The following is a 26,372-nucleotide window of genomic DNA, read 5'->3' on the forward strand; positions in this document are numbered from 1 at the left end:
TTATTTGGGGATTAAAGTTATTTTGTAAAATGAAGCCTAGGCGCAAATTCAAACTGGAAGACTCCTTCATCCCCACCGGGACCCGTTAATTGAAGCGACCTGCCCACAATCGTCGACCTATCAACGCCGGACCAAGCCACGTCATGTCCAATCATCGACCAAGTCCCAGCTGATAAGGACCTTCATTCATGGCGTCCTTCGCTCTCCAGCCGAGCTCAACCCACCGCCACCCCTTCTCCTCCATTCGCCCGGTCACCCTTCTTCAACCTCCACCACCAGTGCCGGGCCCTGGGGGATGACGTTCCTAACAGCATCGGGGATGCTCATCTGAAGCCTATCGCTAACGCTGCGATAACCGTTATCCCCAGCCGGGGCCCGAGCGCCAAAGACTTTAAATTCTGTTTGTCAATAAACTCCTCTAATTGTCTTCTTATCTCCGTCTGAGTCTCTCCAGATTGAATTAAACTGTGAGAATATCTTGTTTCACATTCTTGTCACTTTCTGAATAAATAGAAAGCCTTTTTTGCTGTTAAGATTGATGTAATATTATCAGTGAAAAATGTGACAAGTATTTAAAGACATATTTTAGCAGTACTTCCATCTTTTTACTTTTCCAGATTTTACAGTAAAATTTCCAGAGAACTTCTGTCATATTTAAACTTTTGAAAAGGAAATTGTAATTTCTGAGAAGTTTTACATGATAAACATGTAATTTACATTATAATTTCAACAGTGAAAGAAAATATATTATTGCTCTTCTTCCTTTATTTTGCAGCTAATTCTTATGTTGTTTTTTATGATAATTCTTTTTTGTAGCTTTATGTGATCCTTTAAAAATTGTTAATTTTAAAATTAACAATGAATCTTTAGCTTCAATAGAGGAAAAGTTTCTATCATTTTCATGTTAAATTTGTGGCAAACAGAAGCTACCATTAATTAGTTTGACCCATTTTTAAATATTTTCTTAAAACTTCTTTCATTTGAGATTTTTACTTTTGAATTGTTTTAATTTTTGAACTTTTTATTTCTTTGTATCTTTATTGAAAATAGGATGTTTTTTATTATTTTTAAAATATTAGGACTCTATTATTTGTTAATTGCTGTATTATGTAACTTCTGTTTCATTAATTTTGTGCACAGCTCTTTGGGCTTGTTGGAGTTTAAAGTTCTCTAGAACTAAATCAGGAAGAGTAACTCCAGAGCTGCAGAGTATAGATGCTGGATGTTCATTTCTGATGGAAAATAAAGACAAAATCTTAATAAATAAATTACTTCTGGTGTTCCTCTTCATGTGATTTAAAATTCATCACGTTTTTAGACTCAGTTCAGGGAAAATATCAAGTGAACAAACTGAACCATGAATGTAAAGACGATCAGCCAGGAAATGTTTCTTTTTCATTCATTTATTGATTTATTTTTCATTTTTCAGGTGAAGAGAAAGCTCCATTAGGGAGGTCAAGATCAGGTGAGAAAAAACAAAACTATTGATTTATTCTAATTCTACAAACATGTGGATCAAACTGATGAAGATACAATTATAAATTTATATGTGAGAGGAAATTTGATGAGAATTTTAGTTTATTATAGTTTATGTTTTATTGAATCCCAGTTGCTGCTTTTATCCACTGCAGATATCCACACACATCCAAGATTGCAGTTGGTTTCTGACATGCCTTTGCTCCACCAAAAGAAATCACACCATAAATCATGTCATTGTACACCGCTGCTCCACCAGTGTCGCCCTGTAGAAAAATTTATATCGATATATTTATTTATGTCATAAACAGAAAAGTCTTCTAATCGCTGCAGAGAGACATTAGAGAAGCAAACTCACACGACATATATCCTTGTTCGGTGCTGAAGCAAGGAATATATACCCATACGGCGGCATGATGACGGAAATACGAATAACTCTCATGTTGACACATTGAAGGTGTGCTGGAATAGGAGCATTGGGTGATACTGTAGAGAAACATGAGAATCATTAACATGTTCGCCCCTCGACCTTCTCTGTAGAGACAGAAACAAAGATTTTATTCTCATAACTTCAATATTTCTCTCACATTGCTCATTATTGGGGCCGGCTGTTGTTGCTCCATCTCCTGCCAGCTGAACAACATCGTCTCTAAAACACAATAAGAATAAAATGTAAAAATGCAAGATAACAATGTAGAAAATTAATTGTTATGAAGAACAATGAAAGAACAAAAAATAAATCTGGACTTCATCCATTGACACAGGAGTGTCCACCTCCAGTCCTCAGTGTGTCCTACGTCCTTTACATGTGTCTCTGGTCCAACACACCTGAGCTAAACAGGTTCTGGTTCTGCTGGTTGCCTGATAATCTGACTCAGGTGTGCTGAAGCAGAGGCAGCAGGACTGGAGGAGTGGAGACAGAAAACCTGAAGTCATGTTTTTGATCAGAGAAAGATTTACGCTTTAAGACGATAACTGCAGTCTGGTAGCCGAGCAACTGGGACATCTGTTACTGGTCTCTGAAGCTTCAGCAAAATGATGTCATGGTCTGGGCCGTAAATCTCAGGAACTTGTTCGATTGACTGTATGTACTGTATAACAGTCCGTGGATGAACTTTTAACATTGCTCTGTTAGTCCTGCAGAAAAGGTTAGATTATAATGAACAGACAAAAAACCTGATAATCTGCAGATAAAACTGTCTTCATGTTTCCTTCCTACCATCCTGGCTCCGACTGCCAGCAGCGAGCCACAGTCAGGATCCACTGAGGGTGGATCAGAGATCCTCCACAGCGGCTCATATGAGTACCATTGCGGCTCTCTAGCCGAATATGATAAAGACGCTCCGTGTCATCACAGTTTTGACCTCCAATGATTCTCTTCTGCAGAGAAACATCTGAGTTCACTGAAACACCTGAAGAAGAAAAAGGAGGACTTTACTCAGAAATCAGGTGCAAACATGGCAACAAGAACAGAAAAAGGCTAAACAGTAAAAGATTTAAAAGAATCTGTTTATACGCAAAGATGTTTCAGTCTGAAAAAGAAACAGAGGAAAGTTTGAGAGTCACAGAGAGCAGCAGCCTCACTGGAACCAGTGGAAATGTCTCCAGTGTCTCCAGTGTTTCCGACTCACCCAGCCCCAGCAGCATCAGAACCTTCAGCAGAGCCATTGCTGGTCCAGCTTGCTGTGAATGTCTGCAGTCCTGCAGCAGCTTTTAATCTCTGTTCATAATTTCCTGCTGAAGAGAGACACCAATCACAGGACGGACAACCATCTGTGCTGTCATCTGCATACAGAGAAACTTTAATATCTCATCGTTCTAAAGAAACTTGGAAAAAAGTTCTTGTTCCATTGACAGATTATTTAACTAAAAACAAAAACTTTCTCCCTCTCCTAACTAAAATAATCAACCAATGAAACAAAAGTTAATCAATATTAAGGAATTGACTCAAAAAAGCAGCTCATAAATTTTGCTGCACAACCTTACAGTGAGTTTTGCTCAAAAGAAAACTTGATTGTAAACTTGATGAAATAAAAATGATTTTCTGAAGAAAGAACGACTCGTATTTGTTTTCATGTCAATGTTGTTTTTAAGAAATAACAGTTTGGTTTCCAATCTACAAGAATTCACATCTGCCTTTGCTCCCAAAAGTAAATGGCCCTCTACAAACCGATTCTTTTATTTTGAAAAAGATCAATATTACAGTGCTGGGTGATAAAGAGCATTTGCATTTGTTGTAGGTCTGAAATTACAACAAAAAATTAAACATCACAGAAATTCACCCAATTAAATTAAAACAATTTTGATTTTTAAACACATTTAAAAGAAAACTATTGTAAAATTTTAACAGATGTGATTCTATTAAAGACACAACCTCTTTCATCACCCATGATTCTTTGCTTTTACAGTTTTTCTTGACTGCTTTGATGCATTTGTGAACACAAGAGGCTGAACAGCAGGACTTAAAGTCAAAGTGACACATTTTGTTAACAAAAGGCTCAAACTGTGCCACAGCATTTAAAATATTAAATGTTTCATGACTGAGAAACAACCCCTGTTAGTACTTCAGACCTGCATTATATATATAACCCATTTCATGGGCAGTGGAGCCAATGTGCTAACAAAAATCAAGTTAAGGAAAAATCTGAATATAATTTTTTTTAAGAAGTCCTGATGATACAATGTGAAAAACCAAAAGACTAATGTAACTAAAATGTCCTTTGTAAAAGAATCTTGTGATTTTATAGACATGAAATGTTACAAGAAATTCATAAGGAACACTCTGTTATGGACAAAAGGACTCTTTGTCTTTGTTTTATCTGCTCACATGCACACGGCTGCAGGCTGAACATCTTTGAACATAAAGGGCTCGGCACCTTTTGTCATGTTGGATTTTAATTTCCTTGCCCACATGCAGGTGCGCACAGAAGAACAGATTTGACAGTTAAGAGGGTTTGTTTTAATGAGGTCAAACAATGGTTCGAGAATTGAGACTGGGGGACGTCAGGAGGGAACGAGAGTCCAGGTAGGTTCGGGGGTCCCGGGCCGCAGCGGATCCGAACTGCTTGGAGGTGCCAACCAACGAGACGCGCCTGACCGGTGAAGTTCCAGGCTTGGCTCCGGGAAGCGGGATCAACATCAACAAGTGGTAACCATCGAGCGATGACTGGTGGTTCCACCGCTTCTTAAGAAGCCTGCCGCTGGTTACCGGAATCCGATGCAGGTGCATCAGGCTGTCAAACTCCTCCGCGTAGCTCGTCTCTGGAAAGAACCCTCACTCCAACCTGAATCCTGACACCTTTATCTAGTTTGTCACAAAAGAAATAAACTATTAATAGTGCTACTGGTTTCAAACCAGTCCAGTTTATTTAGAGGTAAAGATAATATCATCTCTCTGCAAGAAACAATATAGGGGATAAGTTATGCATTTGTCCCATGGTAAAGCCAACAATAGATCTTCTCCTGCTAATGACACATACAGGTAGTAAAACAAAACGTGTAGGTATATTTTTTCTCAAGAAGGGAAGGCAGCAGCTGGGAGAGGCAGATGTTTCGGTGAACGTGGCTTTTTAGGATCCCTTTACTGAACCAGGAAATAAACAAATGCTATAAACTTAAAGATCTACAAATCTTTGCAAAATACTATGTGATTGTGTAAGAAAGCCATTAAGATCTCTATCAAAATAGATTTCAAGATGCAATAAAACAGATCTCAAAACAAAGATTAATGCCACATAAATGTACATAAAGACATAAATGTACTTTGATTAATTTTATCATGTAGTATTTCTATTCTAAATTGTGGATTAAAACTTGTGGATCCTCTATCCAGTGTGAATAACTTCACCGAATGAAGAACAAGCTTGTTTTATCAAACATTCACCAGACGCTGAAACACACCTGCAGTTTGTTGGAAATGAGGTGTTGACATTCACAAATGACATTGAAATAAAATCCAGTCCATCCAGTCCTGGTTTGAGGCGATTCCTCCGGATCCTGATTGAGGAAAAATATCCCAACTTCACAAAATGTGCTTTTATCTAAGCAGAGCTCTGTGGTTCTTCCTATAAGTCTGAAATATCTCACATTGAGGTCATTAAACCGAAGTTCAGATCTACCATAACTGACTGATTCCTGCTTGCCTCAGGTTTGCAACCAGCTTCTGAAACCAGTAACCTCCTCCCAGTGTCAGAATCTCACTGAGGAACAAACTTCATTAGGTTTTCTATCACTTTAATGTTTCTGCTATAACTGATGGATATTTGCATATGAAATTAGTCAATAGAGTTTCATTTACAATTTTTATATCTTCGTGTTATGAGGTAGATCTCTGCCGGCTGGTGACAAAAAAGTAGATCTTGGTCTCAAAATGTTTGGGCACCGCAATATTAAACCCATCAGGGAAACATAAACTACATTTGCTTTGCATTGTCCTTTCATGATGACAGTGATATAGTATGATCCGATTAAATATTAGATTCTTGATTAATATGGGTTGTTGCCATGTTGTTGTACAATGTTTTAAGATCTTGTTCAGTGTGCCCCTTTTTAAGTTTGAGCCCCTGCCCCTCCAAAGGTCTTTGCACGGCCCTGTGTGCATGTGAGCAGATAAAACAGAGAAAAGACAAACAGTCCTTTGGTCCATAACAGAGTGTTCCTTATGAATTTCTTGTAACATTTCTTGTCTATAAAATCACAAGATTCATTGTTTCTTTTACGAAGTCTTTTTAGTGACATTAGTCTTTTTCTTTTTTTTCTATTTGTAACTTTAGTTAAATATGAGCAAACTGTCTTCAAAAACTCAATAAAGTTCACAGTTTCCTAACATTAAAGTCCAGACCGGATGTTTTCAAAGCATCCAAGTTTATAGAAAGCCAACAAGCTCACATATACATAAAACATGATTTTTAACACGTAAGCAACTCTTTATCTGCGAGCTGCACATGTGGTTTTTGTGTTAAACTTCTACAGGCTGTTCTTGAGAAAACATGCAGTTGTTTGTATTACTCAACTCCATGCACACCTGCTTGCAGCTTGATACAGTCTGCAGGGTCAGTGCTGGCATATTTATTTCCCGTCTCGTTTTACTACCTGTCTGTGCAGGTGAAGTTCTGTTGTTGGCGTTATTTCTTACAGGTACAGATCACATTTTCTCCATCTCTTAATGAACTGGACTGGATTCGTCTGGTGAGTGTTTTTTTAAAACAAGCTTGTTCTTCATTCAGTGAAGTTATTCACACTGGATAGAGGATCCACAAGTTTTAATCCACAAGTTAGAAAAGAAATACTTCATGATAAAATTTATCAAATAAAAGTACATTTATGTGTTTATCTGCATTTATGTGGCATTAATCTTTGTTTTGAGATCTGTTTTATTGCATCTTGAAATCTATTTTGATAGAGATATTAATCGGTTCCTTACATAGATTTCACTATAAAATTTCCAGAGAACTTCTGTCATATTTAAACTTTTGAAAAGCAAATTGTAATTTCTGAGAAGTTTTACATAATAAACATGTAATTTACATTATAATTTCAACAGTGAAAGAAAATATATTATTGCTCTTCTTCCTTTATTTTGCAGCTAATTCTTATGTTGTTTTTTATGATAATTCTTTTTTGTAGCTTTATGTGACTCTTTAAAAATTGTTAATTTTAAAATTAACAATGAATCTTTAACTTCAATAGAGGAAAAGTTTCTATCATTTTCATGTTAAATTTGTGGCAAACAGAAGCTACCATTAATTAGTTTGACCCATTTTTAAATATTTTCTTAAAACTTCTTTCATTTGAGATTTTTACTTTTAAATTGTTTTAATTATTGAACTTTTTACTTATTTGTATCTTTCTTAAAAATATGATGTTTTTTATTATTTTTAAAATATTAGGAGTCTATTATCTCTTAATTGCTGTATTATGTGACTTCTGTTTCATTATTTTTGTGCACAGCTCTTTGGTCTTGTTGGAGTTTAAAGTTCTCTAGAAATAAATCAGGAAGAGTAACTCCCGAGCTGCAGAGTTTAGATGCTGCATGTTCATTTCTGATGGAAAATAAAGACAAAATCTTAATAAATAAATTACTTCTGGTGTTCCTCTTCATGTGATTTAAAACTCATGTCGCGTTTTTAGACTCAGTTCAGGGAAAATATCAAGTGAACAAACTGAACCATGAATGTAAAGACGATCAGCCAGGAAATGTTTGTTTTTCATTCATTTATTGATTTATTTTTCATTTTTCAGGTGAAGAGAAAGCTCCATTAGGGAGGTCAAGATCAGGTGAGAAAAAACAAAACTATTGATTTATTCTAATTCTACAAACATGTGGATCAAACTGATGAAGATAAAATTATAAATTTATATGTGAGAGGAAATTTGATGAGAATTTTATTTCATTATAGTTCATGTTTTATTGAATCCTAGTTACGGCTTTTATCCACTGCAGATATCCACACACATCCAAGATTGCAGTTGGTTTCTGACATGCCTTTATTCCGGCAAAAGAAATCACACCATAAATCATGTCGTTGTACACCACTGCTCCACCAGTGTCGCCCTGTAGAAATATTTATATCAATATATTTATTTATGTTATAAACAGAAAAGTCTTCTAATCGCTGCAGAGAGATTTTGAAGAAGCAAACTCACACGACATATATCCTTGCTCGGTGCTGAAGCAAGGAATATATACCCATACGGCGGCATGATGACGGAAATACGAAAAACCTGCATGTTGACACATTGAAGATGTGCTGGAATAGGAGCATTGGGTGATACTGTAGAGAAACATGAGAATCATTAACTTGTTCTTCCCTCAACCTTCTCTGTAGAGACAGAAACAAAGATTTTATTCTCATAACTTCAATATTTCTCTCACATCGTTCATTATTGGGGCCGGCTGTTGTTGCTCCATCTCCTGCCAGTTGAACAACATCGTCTCTAAAACACAATAAGAATAAAATGTAAAAATACAAGATAACAATGTAGAAAATTAATTATTATGAAGAACAATGAAATAACAGAAAATAAATCCATGAAGGACTTCATCCACTGACACAGGAGTGTCCACCTCCAGTCCTCAGTGTGTCCTGTGTCCTTTACATGTGTCTCTGGTCCAACACACCTGAGCTAAACAGGTTCTGGTTCTGCTGGTGGCCTGATTACCTCACTCAGGTGTGCTGAAGCAGAGGCAGCAGGATTGGAGGAGTGGAGACAGAAAACCTGAAGTCATGTTTTTGATCAGAGAAAGATTTACGCTTTAAGACGATAACTGCAGTCTGGTAGCCGAGCAACTGGGACATCTGTTACTGGTGTCTGAAGCTTCAGCAAAATGATGTCATGGTGCTGGCCGTAAATCTCAGGAACTTGTCGGATTACCTGAATGTACTGTATAACAGTCCGTGGATGAACTTTTAACATTGCTCTGTTAGTCCTGCAGAAAAGGTTAGATTATAATGAACAGACAGAAAACCTGATAATCTGCAGATAAAACTGTCTTCATGTTTCCTTCCTACCATCCTGGCTCCGACTGCCAGCAGCGAGCCACAGTCAGGATCCACTGAGGGTGGATCAGAGATCCTCCACAGCGGCTCATATGAGTACCATTGCGGCTCTCTAGCCGAACATGATAAAGACGCTCCGTGTCATCACAGTTTTGACCTCCAATGATTCTCTTCTGCAGAGAAACATCTGAGTTCACTGAAACACCTGAATAAGAAAAAGGAGGACTTTACTCAGAAATCAGGTGCAAACATGGCAACAAGAACAGAAAAAGGCTAAACAGTAAAAGATTAAAAAGAATCTGTTTATATGCAAAGACGTTTCAGTCTGAAACAGAATCAGAGGAAAGTTTGAGAGTCACAGAGAGCAGCAGCCTCACTGGAACCAGTGGAAATGTCTCCAGTGTCTCCAGTGTTTCCGACTCACCCAGCCCCAGCAGCATCAGAACCTTCAGCAGAGCCATTGCTGGTCCAGCTTGCTGTGAATGTCTGCAGTCCTGCAGCAGCTTTTAATCTCTGTTCATAATTTCCTGCTGAAGAGAGACACCAATCACAGGACGGACAACCATCTGTGCTGTCATCTGCATACAGAGAAACTTTAATATCTCATCGTTCTAAAGAAACTTGGAAAAAAGTTCTTGTTCCATTGACAGATTATTTAACTAAAAACAAAAACTTTCTCCCTCTCCTAACTAAAATAATCAACCAATGAAACAAAAGTTAATCAATATTAAGGAATTGACTCAAAAAAGCAGCTCATAAATTTTGCTGCACAACCTTACAGTGAGTTTTGCTCAAAAGAAAACTTGATTGTAAACTTGATGAAATAAAAATGATTTTCTGAAGAAAAGCGACTCGTATTTGTTTTCATGTCGATGTTTTTTTAAGAAAGAACTGTTTGGTTTCCAATCTACAAGAATTCACATCTGCCTTTGCTCCCAAAAGTAAATGGCCCTCTACAAACCGATTCTTTTATTTTGAAAAAGATCAATATTACAGTGCTGGGTGGTAAAGAGCATTTGCATTTGTTGTAGATCTGAAATTACAACAAAAAATTAATCCTCACAGAAATTCACCCAATTAAATTAAAACAATTTTGATTTTTAAACAATTAAAAGATAACTATGGTAAAATTTTAACAGATGTGATTCTATTAAAGACACAACCTCTTTCATCACCCATGATTCTTTGCTTTTACAGTTTTTCTTGACTGCTTTGATGCATTTGTGAACACAAGAGGCTGAACAGCAGGACATAAAGTCAAAGTGGCACATTTTGTTAACAAAAGGCTCAAACTGTGCCAAAACATTTAAAATATTAAATGTTTCATGACTGAGAAACAACCCCTGTTAGTACTTCAGACCTGCATTATATATATAACCCATTTCATGGGCAGTGGAGCTAATGTGCTAACACAGATCAAGTTAAGGAAAAACCTGAATATAATTTTTTTTTAAGAAGTCCTGATGATACAATGTGAAAAACCAAAAGACTAATGTAACTAAAATGTCCTTTGTATAAGAATCTTGTGATTTTATAGACATGAAATGTTACAAGAAATTCATAAGGAACACTCTGTTATGGACAAAAGGACTCTTTGTCTTTGTTTTATCTGCTCACATGCACACGGCTGCACGCTGAACATCTTTGAACATAAAGGGCTCGGCACCTTTTGTCATGTTGGATTTTAATTTCCTTGCCCACATGCAGGTGCGCACAGAAGAACAGATTTGACAGTTAAGAGGGTTTGTTTTAATGAGGTCAAACAATGGTTCGAGAATTGAGACTGGGGGACGTCAGGAGGGAACGAGAGTCCAGGTAGGTTCGGGGGTCCCGGGCCGCAGCGGATCCGAACTGCTTGGAGGTGCCAACCAACGAGACGCGCCTGACCAGTGAAGTTCCAGGCTTGGCTCCGGGAAGCGGGATCAACATCAACAAGTGGTAACCATCGAGCGATGACTGGTGGTTCCACCGCTTCTTAAGAAGCCTGCCGCTGGTTACCGGAATCCGATGCAGGTGCGTCAGGCTGTCAAACTCCTCCGCGTAGCTGGTCTCTGGAAAGAACCCTCACTCCAACCTGAATCCTGACACCTTTATCTAGTTTGTCACAAAAGAAATAAACTATTAATAGTGCTACTGGTTTCAAACCAGTCCAGTTCATTTAGAGGTAAAGAAAATATCATCTCTCTGCAAGAAACAATATAGGGGATAAGTTATGCATTTGTCCCATGGTAAAGCCAACAATAGATCTTCTCCTGCTAATGACACATACAGGTAGTAAAACAAAACGTGTAGGTATATTTTTTCTCAAGAAGGGAAGGCAGCAGCTGGGAGAGGCAGATGTTTCGGTGAACGTGGCTTTTTAGGATCCCTTTACTGAACCAGGAAATAAACAAATGCTATAAACTTAAAGATCTACAAATCTTTGCAAAATACTATGTGATTGTGTAAGAAAGCCATTAAGATCTCTATCAAAATAGATTTCAAGATGCAATAAAACAGATCTCAAAGCAAAGATTAATGCCACATAAATGTACATAAAGACATAAATGTACTTTGATTAATTTTATCATGTAGTATTTCTATTCTAAATTGTGGATTAAAACTTGTGGATCCTCTATCCAGTGTGAATAACTTCACCGAATGAAGAACAAGCTTGTTTTATCAAACATTCACCAGACGCTGAAACACACCTGCAGTTTGTTGGAAATGAGGTGTTGACATTCACAAATGACATTGAAATAAAATCCAGTCCATCCAGTCCTGGTTTGAGGCGATTCCTCCGGATCCTGATTGAGGAAAAATATCCCAACTTCACAAGATGTGCTTTTATCTAATCAGAGCTCTGTGGTTCCTCCTATAAGTCTGAAATATCTCACATTGAGGTCATTAAACCGAAGTTCAGATCTACCATAACTGACTGATTCCTGCTTGCCTCAGGTTTGCAACCAGCTTCTGAAACCAGTAACCTCCTCCCAGTGTCAGAATCTCACTGAGGAACAAACTTCATTAGGTTTTCTATCACTTTAATGTTTCTGCTATAACTGATGGATATTTGCATATGAAATTAGTCAATAGTTTCATTTACAATTTTTATATCTTCGTGTTATGAGGTAGATCTCTGCCGGCTGGTGACAAAAAAGTAGATCTTGGTCTCAAAATGTTTGGGCACCACACAGCAACATTAAACCCATCAGGGAAACATAAACTACATTTGCTTTGCATTGTCCTTTTATGATGACAGTGATATAGTATGATCCGATTAAATATTAGATTCTTGATTAATATGGGTTGTTGCCATGTTGTTGTACAATGTTTTAAGATCTTGTTCAGTGTGCCCCTTTTTAAGTTTGAGTCCCTGCCCCTCCAAAGGTCTTTGCGTGGCCCTGTGTGCATGTGAGCAGATAAAACAGAGAAAAGACAAACAGTCCTTTGGTCCATAACAGAGTGTTCCTTATGAATTTCTTGTAACATTTCTTGTCTATAAAATCACAAGATTCATTGTTTCTTTTACGAAGTCTTTTTAGTGACATTAGTCTTTTTCTTTTTTTCTATTTGTAACTTTAGTTAAATATGAGCAAACTGTCTTCAAAAACTCAATAAAGTTCACAGTTTCCTAACATTAAAGTCCAGACCGGATGTTTTCAAAGCATCCAAGTTTATAGAAAGCCAACAAGCTCACATATACATAAAACATGATTTTTAACACGTAAGCAACTCTTTATCTGCGAGCTGCACATGTGGTTTTTGTGTTAAACTTCTACAGGCTGTTCTTGAGAAAACATGCAGTTGTTTGTATTACTCAACTCCATGCACACCTGCTTGCACCTTGATACAGTCTGCAGGGTCAGTGCTGGCATATTTATTTCCCGTCTCGTTTTACTACCTGTCTGTGCAGGTGAAGTTCTGTTGGCTTTATTTCTTACAGGTACAGATCACATTTTCTCCATCTCTTAATGAACTGGACTGGTTTTGTCTGGTGATTGTTTGGTTAAAACAAGCTTGTTCTTCATTCGGTGAAGTTATTCACACTGGATAGAGGATCCACAAGTTTTAATCCACAATTTAGAATAGAAATACTACATGATAAAATTAATCAAAGTACATTTATGTCTTTATGTACATTTATGTGGCATTAATCTTTGCTTTGAGATCTGTTTTATTGCATCTTGAAATCTATTTTGATAGAGATCTTAATGGCTTTCTTACACAATCACATAGTATTTTGCAAAGATTTGTAGATCTTTAAGTTTATAGCATTTGTTTATTTCCTGGTTCAGTAAAGGGATCCTAAAAAGCCACGTTCACCGAAACCTCTGCCTCTCCCAGCTGCTGCCTTCCCTTCTTGAGAAAAAATATACCTACACGTTTTGTTTTACTACCTGTATGTGTCATTAGCAGGAGAAGATCTATTGTTGGCTTTACCATGGGACAAATGCATAAATTATCCCCTATATTGTTTCTTGCAGACAGATGATATTTTCTTTACCTCTAAATGAACTGGACTGGTTTGAAACCAGTAGCACTATTAATAGTTTATTTCTTTTGTGACAAACTAGATAAAGGTGCCGAGCCCTTTATATTCAAAGATGTTCAGCCTGCAGCCGTGTGCATGTGAGCAGATAAAACAAAGACAAAGAGTCCTTTTGTCCATAACAGAGTGTTCCTTATGAATTTCTTGTAACATTTCATGTCTATAAAATCACAAGATTCTTATACAAATGACATTTTAGTTACATTAGTCTTTTGGTTTTTCACATTGTATCATCAGGACTTCTTAAAAAAAAATTATATTCAGATTTTTCCTTAACTTGATCTTTGTTAGCACATTAGCTCCACTGCCCATGAAATGGGTTATATACTGTATATAATGCAGGTCTGAAGTACTAACAGGGGTTGTTTCTCAGTCATGAAACATTTAATATTTTAAATGTTTTGGCACAGTTTGAGCCTTTTGTTAACAAAATGTGACACTTTGACTTTATGTCCTGCTGTTCAGCCTCTTGTGTTCACAAATGCATCAAAGCAGTCAAGAAAAACTGTAAAAGCAAAGAATCATGGGTGATGAAAGAGGTCTGTGTCTTTAATAGAATCACATCTGTTAAAATTTTACCATAGTTTTCTTTTAATTGTGTTTAAAAATCAAAATTGTTTTAATTTAATTGGGTGAATCTCTGTGAGGATTAATTTTTTGTTGTAATTTCAGATCTACAACAAATGCAAATGCTCTTTACCACCCAGCACTGTAATATTGATCATTTTCAAAATAAAAGAATCGGTTTGTAGAGGGCCATTTACTTTTGGGAGCAAAGGCAGATGTAAATTCTTGTAGATTGGAAACCAAACAGTTCTTTCTTAAAAAAACATCGACATGAAAACAAAAACGAGTCGCTCTTTCATCAAAAAATAATTTTTATTTCATCAAGTTTACAATCAAGTTTTCTTTTGAGCAAAACTCACTGTAAGGTTGTGCAGCAAAATTTATGAGCTGCTTTTTTGAGTCAATTCCTTAATATTGATTAACTTTTGTTTCATTGGTTGATTATTTTAGTTATGAGGGAGAAAGTTTTTGTTTTTAGTTAAATAATCTGTCAATGGAACAATAACTTTTTTCCAAGTTTCTTTAGAACGATGAGATATTAAAGTTTCTCTGTATGCAGATGACAGCACAGATGGTTGTCCGTCCTGTGATTGGTGTCTCTCTTCAGCAGGAAGTTATGAACAGAGATTAAAAGCTGCTGCAGGACTGCAGACATTCACAGGAAGCTGGACCAGCAATGGCTCTGCTGAAGGTTCTGATGCTCCTGGGGCTGGGTGAGTCGGAAACACTGGAGACACTGGAGACATTTCCACTGGTTCCAGTGAGGCTGCTGCTCTCTGTGACTCTCGAACTTTCCTCTGATTCTGTTTCAGACTGAAACGTCGTTGCATATAAACAGATTCTTTTTAATCTTTTACTGTTTAGCCTTTTTCTGTTCTTGTTGCCATGTTTGCACCTGATTTCTGAGTAAAGTCCTCCTTTTTCTTCTTCAGGTGTTTCAGTGAAATCAGATGTTTCTCTGCAGAAGAGAATCATTGGAGGTCAAAACTGTGATGAAGGTGAGCATCTTTATCATGTTCGGCTGGAGAGACGTAACGGTACTCATATGAGCCGCTGTGGAGGATCTCTGATCCACCCTCAGTGGATCCTGACTGTGGCTCGCTGCTGGAAGTCAGAGGATGGATGGTAGGAAGGAAACATGAAGACAGTTTTATCTGCAGATTATCAGGTTTTCTGTCTGTTCATTATAATCTAACCTTTTCTGCAGGACTAACAGAGCAATGTTAAAAGTTCATCCACGGACTGTTATACAGTACATACAGTCAATCCGACAAGTTCCTGAGATTTACGGCCAGCACCATGACATCATTTTGCTGAAGCTTCAGACACCAGTAACAGATGTCCCAGTTGCTCGGCTACCAGACTGCAGTTATCGTCTTAAAGCGTAAGTCTTTCTCTGATCAAAAACATGACTTCAGGTTTTCTGTCTCCACTCCTCCAGTCCTGCTGCCTCTGCTTCAGCACACCTGAGTCAGGTAATCAGGCCACCAGCAGAACCAGAACCTGTTTAGCTCAGGTGTGTTGGACCAGAGACACATGTAAAGGATCTAGGACACACTGAGGACTGGAGGTGGACACTCCTGTGTCAGTGGATGAAGTCCTTCATGGATTTATTTTCTGTTATTTCATTGTTCTTCATAATAATTAATTTTCTACATTGTTATCTTGTATTTTTACATTTTATTGTTATTGTTTTTTAGAGACGATGTTGTTCAACTGGCAGGAGAGGGAGCAACAACAGCTGGCCCCAATAATGAACGATGTGAGAGAAATATTGAAGTTATGAGAATAAAATCTTTGTTTCTGTCTCTACAGAGAAGGTAGAGGGAAGAACATGTTAATGATTCTCATGTTTCTCTACAGTGCCCCCCAATGCTCCTATTCCAGCACATCTTCAATGTGTCAACATGCAGGTTTTTCGTATTTCCGTCATCATGCCGCCGTATGGGTATATATTCCTTGCTTCAGCACCGAACAGGGATATATGTCGTGTGAGTTTGCTGCTTTAATGTCTCTCTGCAGCGATTAGAAGACTTTTCTGTTTATAACATAAATAAATATATTGATATAAAAATTTCTACAGGGCGACACTGGTGGAGCAGCGGTGTACAACGACATGATTTATGGTGTGATTTCTTTTGCTGGAATAAAGGCATGTCAGAAACCAACTGCAATCTTGGATGTGTGTGAATACCTGTGGTGGATAAAAGCCGTAACTAGGATTCAATAAAACATGAACTATAATGAAATAAAATTCTCATCAAATTTCCTCTCACATATAAATTTATAATTTTATCTTCATCAGTTTGATCCACATGTTTGTAGAATTAGAATAAATCAATAGTTTTGTTTTTTCTCACCTGATCTTGACCTCCCTAATGGAGCTTTCTCTTCACCTGAAAAATGAAAAATAAATCAATAAATGAATGAAAAAGAAACATTTCCTGGCTGATTGTCTTTACATTCATGGTTCAGTTTGTTCACTTGATATTTTCCCTGAACTGAGTCTAAAAACGTGACATGAGTTTTAAATCACATGAAGAGGAACACCAGAAGTAATTTATTTATTCAGTTTTTGTCTTTATTTTACATCAGAAATGAACATGCAGCATCTAAACTCTGCAGCTCTGGAGTTACTCTTCCTGATTTAGTTCTAGAGAACTTTAAACTCCAACAAGCCCAAAGAGCTGTGCACAAAAATAATGAAACAGAAGTCACATAATACAGCAAGTAAGAGATAATAGACTCCTAATATTTTAAAAATAATAAAAAACATCATATTTTTAAGAAAGATACAAATAAGTAAAAAGTTCAATAATTAAAACAATTTAAAAGTAAAAATCTCAAATGAAAGAAGTTTTAAGAAAATATTTAAAAATGGGTCAAACTAATTAATGGTAGCTTCTGTTTGCCACAAACTTAACATGAAAATGATAGAAACTTTTCCTCTATTGAAGTTAAAGATTCATTGTTAATTTTAAAATTAACAATTTTTAAAGAGTCACATAAAGCTACAAAAAAGAATTATCATAAAAAACAACATAAGAATTAGCTGCAAAATAAAGGAAGAAGAGCAATAATATATTTTCTTTCACTGTTGAAATTATAATGTAAATTACATGTTTATTATGTAAAACTTCTCAGAAATTACAATTTGCTTTTCAAAAGTTTAAATATGACAGAAGTTCTCTGGAAATTTTATAGTAAAATCTATGTAAGGAACCGATTAATATCTCTATCAAAATAGATTTCAAGATGCAATAAAACAGATCTCAAAACAAAGATTAATGCCACATAAATGCAGATAAACACATAAATGTACTTTTATTTGATAAATTTTATCATGAAGTATTTCTTTTCTAACTTGTGGATTAAAACTTGTGGATCCTCTATCCAGTGTGAATAACTTCACTGAATGAAGAACAAGCTTGTTTTAAAAAAACACTCACCAGACGAATCCAGTCCAGTTCATTAAGAGATGGAGAAAATGTGATCTGTACCTGTAAGAAATAACGCCAACAACAGAACTTCACCTGCACAGACAGGTAGTAAAACGAGACGGGAAATAAATATGCCAGCACTGACCCTGCAGACTGTGTCAAGCTGCAAGCAGGTGTGCATGGAGTTGAGTAATACAAACAACTGCATGTTTTCTCAAGAACAGCCTGTAGAAGTTTAACACAAAAACCACATGTGCAGCTCACAGATAAAGAGTTGCTTACGTGTTAAAAATCATGTTTTATGTATATGTGAGCTTGTTGGCTTTCTATAAACTTGGATGCTTTGAAAACATCCGGTCTGGACTTTAATGTTAGGAAACTGTGAACTTTATTGAGTTTTTGAAGACAGTTTGCTTATATTTAACTAAAGTTACAAATAGAAAAAAAGAAAAAGACTAATGTCACTAAAATGTCCTTCGTAAAAGAAACAATGAATCTGTCAGGATCTGTGTTTATTTAGAGTTTTCTGTGTCCTTAAGTCTCTTCGTTGTCCTGTCCTCCCCTTGATTGTTCCCAGGTGTGTCTCGTCTCTGTGATTACCCTCCCGTGTATTTAACTCCACCTGTGTTCCTTGTTCCTCGTCGGGTCCTCGTCAACGTCAATGTTATCTTCTTCGTCGTCTGTGTTTCCATGTGCCTGCTGTTCGTTGTATGGACTGAGCTTCTTCATTAAAATCACCATATTCCTCATACCTGGGTCCGCTGCCTCTACCTCACCACCTCACACCCGCACTTCATGACAGAAGGACCCGACCAAACCGAATGGTGAGAAATATGACCCAGTACGACCAAGAGGCATGGTTCCAGCAGCAGTTGGAGTTGGCTCAGCGGGATCTCTACAAGGACGTAGAGATCCTGCCATCTCCGCTGCTGCTGGAAGAAATGGGACTGGACTCGGACTACACCCTGGCGATTAGAAAATGTCAGATCCGACCAGTCACCAACCCGGAACCCCCTGAATTCGGCCCCCGCCATTACTCACGCCGGGGGAGAAAGCGACGTGAGCCGCCGGTGAACCCGGCCCCTCCCGGATCCGTCACCTCCGCTGTCTGCCCGGAGACAGCGACGTGAGCCGCCGGTGCACCCGGTCCCTCGTCGCTTTCTGGAGCCGCCACCTCCGCTGCCAGCTCGGAGACAGCGACGTGAGCCGCCGGTGCACCCGGCTCCTCGTCGCTTTCCGGAGCCGCAGCCGCTTCCAAGGCTTCGCTGCGGCTCGCCCCCGCAGCCGTTTCCAAGGCTTCGCTGCGGCTCGCCCCCGCAGCCGGCCCCGAGGCTCCGCTCCGGCTCACCTCCAGCCGGCGCACCGGAGGCCGAATCAGCCGGCGTTCCTGCCGGCGAACCGGAGGCCGAATCAGCCGGCGTTCCTGCCGGCGCACCGGAGGCCGAATCAGCCGGCGTTCCTCCCGAGACCCCGACTCCCGAGACCCTCTACGTTCCCTCCGAGACCCCGACTCCCGAGACCCCCAGTGTTCCGACCGAGACTCCCTGCGTTCCTACCGAGACCGAGACCCCCTGCGTTCCACCCGAGACCCCCTGCGTTCCACCCGAGACCCCCTGCGTTCCACCCGAGACCGAGACCCCCTGCGTTCCACCCGAGACCGAGACCCCCAGCGTTCCACCCGAGACCGAGACCCCCAGTGTTCCACCCGAGACTCAGACCCCTTGTGCTCCGACCGAGACCCCCTGTGCTCCACCAGAGACCCTACCTCGGGGGGCTCGTCATCGCCGTCTGTGGGCGGCCCCCGGGACTCCCCATTGCCACCTCCAGCGCCGCGGACGGCCGCTGGACCGCCTCCGGGGTTCCCGCCTCCAGCGCCACGGATGGCCGCCGGACCGCCTCCGTGGTTCCCGCCTCCGTGGTTCCCGCCTCCGTGGTTCCCGCCTCCGGCGCCGCGGACGGCCGCCAGACCGCCTCTGTGGTTCCCGTCTCCAGCGCTGCGGACGGCCGCCGGACCGCCTCTGTGGTTCCCGCCTCCTTTGCCTCCGCCCACCCTGTGGGGAGTTTTTTGTTGTTTTTGGACTCTTGGCCCTCCCTGTGTTTCCGCCCACAACGGTGGGTTGTTTTATGTTTTTTCTGGACTCTGGCCCCCCCGTCCGGCGCCCCTCCGCCCACCCTTGTTGTGTTTTTTGTTTTGTGGGCGCCTGGTAGCCGCCCTTGAGGGGGGGGGGTACTGTCAGGATCTGTGTTTATTTAGAGTTTTCTGTGTCCTTAAGTCTCTTCGTTGTCCTGTCCTCCCCTTGATTGTTCCCAGGTGTGTCTCGTCTCTGTGATTACCCTCCCGTGTATTTAACTCCACCTGTGTTCCTTGTTCCTCGTCGGGTCCTCGTCAACGTCAATGTTAGCTTCTTCGTCGTCTGTGTTTCCATGTGCCTGCTGTTCGTTGTATGGACTGAGCTTCTTCATTAAAATCACCATATTCCTCATACCTGGGTCCGCTGCCTCTACCTCACCACCTCACACCCGCACTTCATGACAGAATCTTGTGATTTTATAGACAAGAAATGTTACAAGAAATTCATAAGGAACACTCTGTTATGGACCAAAGGTCTGTTTGTCTTTTCTCTGTTTTATCTGCTCACATGCACACAGGGCCGTGCAAAGACCTTTGGAGGGGCAGGGGCTCAAACTTAAAAAGGGGCACACTGAACAAAATCTTAAAACATTGTACAACAACATGGCAACAACCCATATTAATCAAGAATCTAATATTTAATCGGATCATACTATATCACTGTCATCATGAAAGGACAATGCAATGCGAATGTAGTTTATGTTTCCCTGATGGGTTTAATGTTGCTGTGTGGTGCCCAAACATTTTGAGACCAAGATCTACTTTTTTGTCATCAGCCGGCAGAGATCTACCTCATAACACGAAGATATAAAAATTGTAAAATTAAAATCCAACATGACAAAAGGTGCCTAGCCCTTTATGTTCAAAGATGTTCAGCCTGCAGCCGTGTGCATGTGAGCAGATAAAACAAAGACAAAGAGTCCTTTTGTCCATAACAGAGTGTTCCTTTTGAATTTCTTGTAACATTTCATGTCTATAAAATCACAAGATTCTTATACAAAGGACATTTTAGTTACATTAGTTTTTTGGTTTTTCACATTGTAGCATCAGGACTTCTTAAAAAAAATTATATTCAGATTTTTCCTTAACTTGATCTTTGTTAGCACATTAGCTCCACTGCCCATGAAATGGAGCCTTGGTGAAAATTCAAACTGGGAGACTCGACCAGCTTCACCACGTCATCTAATCACTACGCCCGACCGCAGCCAATCCGGACCGGAGCTTCACGCCGCTCCAGCCAATCGTCGTCCAAAGACACCTTCAAAAGTCCAAGCTACCCTGGGGTCTTCCTGCTCGTCAGCCGTGCTTCGAACCTACGTGAACGCTTCTCCTACCTCTCCGACATTCAGTCAACAAGTTTCAGCTAGTGATGGTGAGATGAAGCCTCATGAGGCATTGAACCACTTGAGCCAAATGGTTCGAGAAAGGGTTCATTTCTTGAGGCTTCATGTGCACACGAAACCACCTACTGGCCAGGTGTATAATCACAGCCAGCTGTATCTTAACACGTGTGATGCATTGAATTTTTGTCTATTATGGCTCTTGGGAATGACTTCACAAAAGGTGTAGGACGAAATCATTTGTCTACATAAATTATGTATACACATATGTGTATAATAAAATATTGTTTGAATGTATCCTCTGTGTGTAATTATTCCCAAAATAGTCATGTGTCATGTGATATGGCATGTTGTGTAATAAAGTTTTTCTGTGACTCTAGAAAAATGGCATGGACTTAATCAGGCAGAGGACAGTGAAAGTGCTTGTGGAACTAGGGAGGGGGTGGTGAATAGGCTAATGCTTGTGTAACTTGGATGATTTCATGCATTTTTATTAAGAAACAACAATTTCTCCACAGTTTTTGGTTTCAAACGATTTCTCTTTTTTGACACTACATGGATGAGGTGTTATTATTGTACCCCAACTCCTTGGAGCACAATAAACACCTCACCTTTACAGAAAATAAGAAACAGTGAAAAATACAGTTCCTCATAAGCAAACGTAATGCATCTGCAAATGTTCAGTTCACCTTACCTTGTTAGGGCTTATCAAGTCAAAATCGAAAGAGGAGGGGAAATCCTCCTCTTTCTCGCCGGCTCCATCCTTCTCCTATCCTGTCCTCGTGCTCCTAAATCTCCTATCTATCTATCTATCTATCTATCTATCTATCTATCTATCTATCTATCTATCTCTCCTAAACTCTCCAAACACCAAACTAACTGTCTCAAACTAAATAACCATTATCCAAACTCTGCTATCCAAACTATCAAAACTCTATCCACTCTCTCAACTGACCGCAACTCGCCTACAACATGTTAAGAAAAATGATTATTTTGGTGTTTAATACAGTTAATCTACGACATGTGTAACAGTTATATACAATACTCTTATTTGGAACAGGTCTCGTCTGAGATGCGGTAAGCAGACAGAGCAGGGCCCTTTGCCTCCCCCACACCAGAGCAATAAATTTGCATTCCAATGGGAGTGGGGGCTACGGAGGTGTCTGTGAAATCTCATCTTAGGACGTTTGGCGCCAGGGATCTTCCGTATCAGGCAGCGATGGGCACGAAGTGGTCCGCCCTCTTACTTAGATAAAAAACAGACACCTTTGCCACAATGAGGGGAGTTTTTTTCAAGTTCTCTGAGGGCTGAGGGAGTTTCTAATTGGTCAAAGAACGGAGCGCCTTGACTGCATATATTAAATTGAAGGAACACCCACTGACTATAAAAATTTGGGTCAATGCTGAGATAGAGAGAGAGAACGCGGCCGCTATTTTTGCCTTTTTGTATTTGTTTTGTGTTTGTCTGTCTTCCCCCTTGTGTGTTTTTTTATTTTCATGAGAAAATGCATATCTCTGTTCCTCTGCAGCTTTGTTGTCGATTGCTTTGTATGAGATTAAACTCTGTGATCTGTGACGTCAACACGTTTTGTTGTTGTTTCGTTTTACCAGCACGCGGTCGCTGCACGTCGCTGCACGGAGAGCGTCACTCGCCAAGGACTCGGGGAGAAAAGAGGAAGAGCCAAAACGTTTTGTCCAAAGCTAGCATTAAATGATCCTCTTTTTTAATAAACAACCCACATTTTGAATGGAGCTTGTGGGGTTTCTAAAGCTGTCAAACCCCGCGCCAACATCTGAGCCACTTCCCGAAGCAGTCACGTGATACAGCCAGGCAGCGAGGCTTCGGACGTCATCGTTTTTGGCTCCTCCCCTAAATGAAGCAAGCCTCGATATGCGCTTTACGGAAACGCCCCCTCCATTACTCGACACACGCCTCGAAGCCTCGGCACATCACGTAACATCACTAGTTTCAGCTGCCTTCCGTCCGCCCAGATCCAGGGAGTATCCTTCACCGGCCAGCTGTGCTCCTGTCGACTCCCCGCTACCCCTCACCAATCTAACCGCCCTCATCACGCCTTCCTTCGGCCTCCATCGGCGACGACGAGCCGGAATTTTCCGTCCTCCCCTCGTTGACGTCACAGTCCTCCGCTATCTGCCCGGTTCCCCGCTCCGGCTCACCATAGGCTGCTGCGGCTCATTGGCGCTGTCCCCCGCAGCAAGCGCTGGTTGTCTCCACGATCCGCCGTGGCTGCTCCGACGCACGTCGGCTCTTCCTGCTCGTCCCACCATGGACTCGATCCGTTGCCCGATCGTCTCTCCCAGTTCACCTCCGAGAGGACGTCGCATCAGACCGCTACGCTCACCTCCACCTATCTCGGCTCGCAGCTGGCTTGTCAGCCTCATCAACCCGCAGCTTCATCTGCGCCCATTGGGCGTCGTCTAGGTAAGACGTACCTGCTCCTGACTCGTTCATTCTCCCTTCGCTTTAGTCTCTGTCAGCGTACCAGTGCCTTTAACTCATGTTTACCACGCCTCCTATCGCCGGTCAGTCTTGGCATTTCCAGGGTCGCGACTAGCTCGTTCCGTTAGTTCCCCGCTCAGGCCGCCGTAGCCCTCTCTTCCCTCTGTTGCTAAGATCGCTCCAAATTCTGTCAGTAGTTCCAATTTGCATTTCAGCTCATTCTGGCCTCCGCCCCAGCTGCCGCTGGTCTCCTAATCGCAGCACCATTTTCTTAAAGCTTTTCATGACTAGTAGAGGGGATCCGCCTAAAGTTCCATATAAAACGCACCTGAAAACAAACGGAGTTATGGGCAATCTTTTATTTACAATTTCTCTTTTCTGTAAAAAAAAAAAAAAAAGCCGTGCTGCCCCTTCTACTCCAGATCCATTCAAGCAGCCCATCCACACAGACGGCAGAGCGTCCGAGCGCTGCAGCTCCAAAATGGTGCAGTCATCAGGTATCTGAAAGAGAAAATACCTTAACTATGGACCCAGCAGGTAGATTACCCGAGAGCAGAGACGCAGCCTACCTAGATCCGCGCTTATCATCTGGTGAACCAGGTGGAAACGTAACAATGCTGCAGGAACACACGAATGGCTTCATTAGTAGGTCCAGCATCCACAACAACCGCAATCCCAGCCATTGACTGTAGATGGCTTGACGATCTCAGTTGAGCAATCAGGAACACAAGCCACTCAGGCAGCCAACATACACGGGGAGAAACAGTCACGCACACACACCTTAGCAGCACTATCAATCACGGGGCCGCTCCTGGTGCACAAAGCGGGGAGGATGGTTCTCCTTCCCCCTCAGTCGGGCCAATGTCGCACCCCGAGTAGTCTGATCATCAGAAGCCGCTCGTAGGCTCTCTAATTTTGCAGCTTCATTGCGGATCTCATCTGCGTACTTTCCAGTCGTCAATCTTAACCTCCACCCTCGAACAGTTAGCTTCACCTGCACAGTGATCCGAACTTCACGAGTCCTCTTTCAAGTGATTCATAGTTCACAACGCCGCTCGCTCTGACAGCTTTCTTTCCTCGTCATCCATTGGTTCCGACCCATATCAAGGAGGCATACCCACAGTTAGTACGCAGACATGCGCGCTAGGTGGTCAGCGTCATCTGTACAGTTGACACACGCGACGGGATAAAACCAGCCAACGTTCTTCTGGTAAATGGATGGTCAGTAATTACCGCCGGAGCTAGTCGTAGCCGACCACAAAGCTCGCTCGTATAAAACAAGCCTCCCGTTCCCCGATAATCCGACTGCTTACCACCAAGCCGGACCGTCACTGGCAATATGGCTTACAAAGATCTAACTTCCCTGTTATGTGGCCGATTACCTAAAAGCGTTTCGGTAATCCCCTTCTGTCGGTCGCTACCAGCCGTTGGAGCAGGACGTATGGCGATCCTCATTGGCAGGAAACTAAACTCCGGCCCGACGTCGACTTTCGGTCTCGTGTCCGTGCTGTAGTCTACCCTTTTCCTTGCGTTCTCTAAAGAGCTTTTGGGGGATTTACAGGCCCCTATTATTTAGCGATCCAACTTCGTCTCATTGCCCCCAGCATAAGATAAAAACACTCCAGGATTTTGAGAATTACATCCATGCATTCATCCGTAGTTGCATTAATTAATTAATTAGTTAAGCAGGATTCGTATATCCGTACAACTTAATCATATTACAGCAGATCACAGGCAGCCAGTCTGTCCCTCCAGGTCCCGTTATAACTCCCACATCTGCGTCCGTGCAAAGCATTCCTACAGCTTCCCTTCTTCAGTTCTTTCCTACATCCGCAGTCTGCTCGCTGGAAGCAACTTTCACGCTAAGCTTTAGCAACCTACCACATCATCTAGTCTAGTCTGGTCATCTAGTCTAGTCGAACCCCGCTGTGAATCGTGGGTCGCGCTATCCCACAGCACGCCCGAAAGTTTTATTTTAAAAGAAATTGATCTGGAAAAATTTAGCCTGATTTTGTAACATTGACACCAGTTCTGGTGCATGTAACAATGACATTGATTTTCTTTGCTGTTCTTTAACCATGATTTGTCTCTGGTTTTCGCTACTGAAGCAGTGGAAGCGGACGCAACAGTGCAGGCTGCGTTGGCCTCACTTCCAAATATTTAATTAACATTAACAGCCGCCTCGTTTGGCTCAGAACTTTTCTCTTTGCAGATGAAGAAGGTTGTTTACAGCAAAGCTATAGTCGGCTGGTCCCAGGTGACGGTCAGTGTTGTCCGCCAGTAGTAGCAGAAGAAAGGCCAAGTCTTCTTCTCAAGCCCTTGCATGATTTAAAGGTGCAGATGGCTCTGAGTCACCAGGAACTGAGAAATAAATAATAAAATTCACATGTCAAAGAAAATGGAAAAAATATCAAATATAAAACAGTTCACACCTAAATCAATGTGATTTTTTTAAAAAAGGAAAAAAAGGTGCTGTGCACTCTTTTCACCACTAGGGGGCACTAACGACTTGCACTCTGCATTTTCACACTTTCTAACTCAACACGGGCAAAAAACTTGTACATTTTTTCATCTTCCTGGCACATTTTGCGTCAGTGTCGTCTTTCACAAAAGATATTTTAGTGAAAGAGCCAGCAAAAGCTTACAGCACCTGGTGGGAGTCGCTGGACCGGCGGCCTACTCCTAAAGTATGCTCCGCTGATGAGGGTAATCGATGACAGCTGAGGATGATGATGACACCACCGCACTCCAACCGGAACCTGTCGCCATCTGGTGGTAAGAGGTGGAAAAGGCGCACAGGAAAAAAACCCACCAAGAAAACCAGAGAACCCCGGAACATAACAAATCCGTTTTCAGATGTATGATGTAAGATCTGTTATTGAACGGCATTAGCTCCAGTTCATACTCCAGACCAAATGGTGGCGGTA

General features: G+C 40.9%; 3 protein-coding genes across 3 annotated transcripts; 1 reads left to right on the forward strand and 2 right to left on the reverse strand.

Moving 5' to 3' along the window:
* Window positions 1–1,595: 1,595 nt before the first annotated feature.
* On the reverse strand, window positions 1,596–3,144 carry LOC111608403 (trypsin-like). The gene is made up of 6 exons (XM_023332372.1): window positions 3,108–3,144; window positions 2,696–2,888; window positions 2,437–2,613; window positions 2,064–2,125; window positions 1,835–1,962; window positions 1,596–1,742 (listed from the first exon to the last, which is right to left on the reverse strand). The coding sequence occupies exons 1-6, from the start codon at window positions 3,142–3,144 to the stop codon at window positions 1,596–1,598; spliced, it is 744 nt and encodes a 247-aa protein (XP_023188140.1).
* Window positions 3,145–7,692: 4,548 nt separating this feature from the next.
* LOC111608399 (trypsin I-P1-like) lies at window positions 7,693–9,436 on the reverse strand. Its single transcript, XM_023332367.1, has 6 exons — window positions 9,400–9,436; window positions 8,988–9,180; window positions 8,729–8,905; window positions 8,351–8,412; window positions 8,122–8,249; window positions 7,693–8,029 (listed from the first exon to the last, which is right to left on the reverse strand). Exons 1-6 carry the CDS (start codon window positions 9,434–9,436, stop codon window positions 7,883–7,885), a joined length of 744 nt encoding a protein of 247 aa, XP_023188135.1. The 3' UTR covers window positions 7,693–7,882.
* Window positions 9,437–14,749: 5,313 nt separating this feature from the next.
* On the forward strand, window positions 14,750–16,506 carry LOC102223784 (trypsin-like). Its single transcript, XM_005817261.3, has 6 exons — window positions 14,750–14,786; window positions 15,006–15,198; window positions 15,281–15,457; window positions 15,774–15,835; window positions 15,937–16,064; window positions 16,157–16,506. Exons 1-6 carry the CDS (start codon window positions 14,750–14,752, stop codon window positions 16,301–16,303), a joined length of 744 nt encoding a protein of 247 aa, XP_005817318.2. The 3' UTR covers window positions 16,304–16,506.
* Window positions 16,507–26,372: the final 9,866 nt, after the last annotated feature.

Source organism: Xiphophorus maculatus, chromosome 4, assembly GCF_002775205.1.
Source record: "Xiphophorus maculatus strain JP 163 A chromosome 4, X_maculatus-5.0-male, whole genome shotgun sequence".
Classification (NCBI taxonomy): Eukaryota; Metazoa; Chordata; class Actinopteri; order Cyprinodontiformes; family Poeciliidae; genus Xiphophorus; species Xiphophorus maculatus.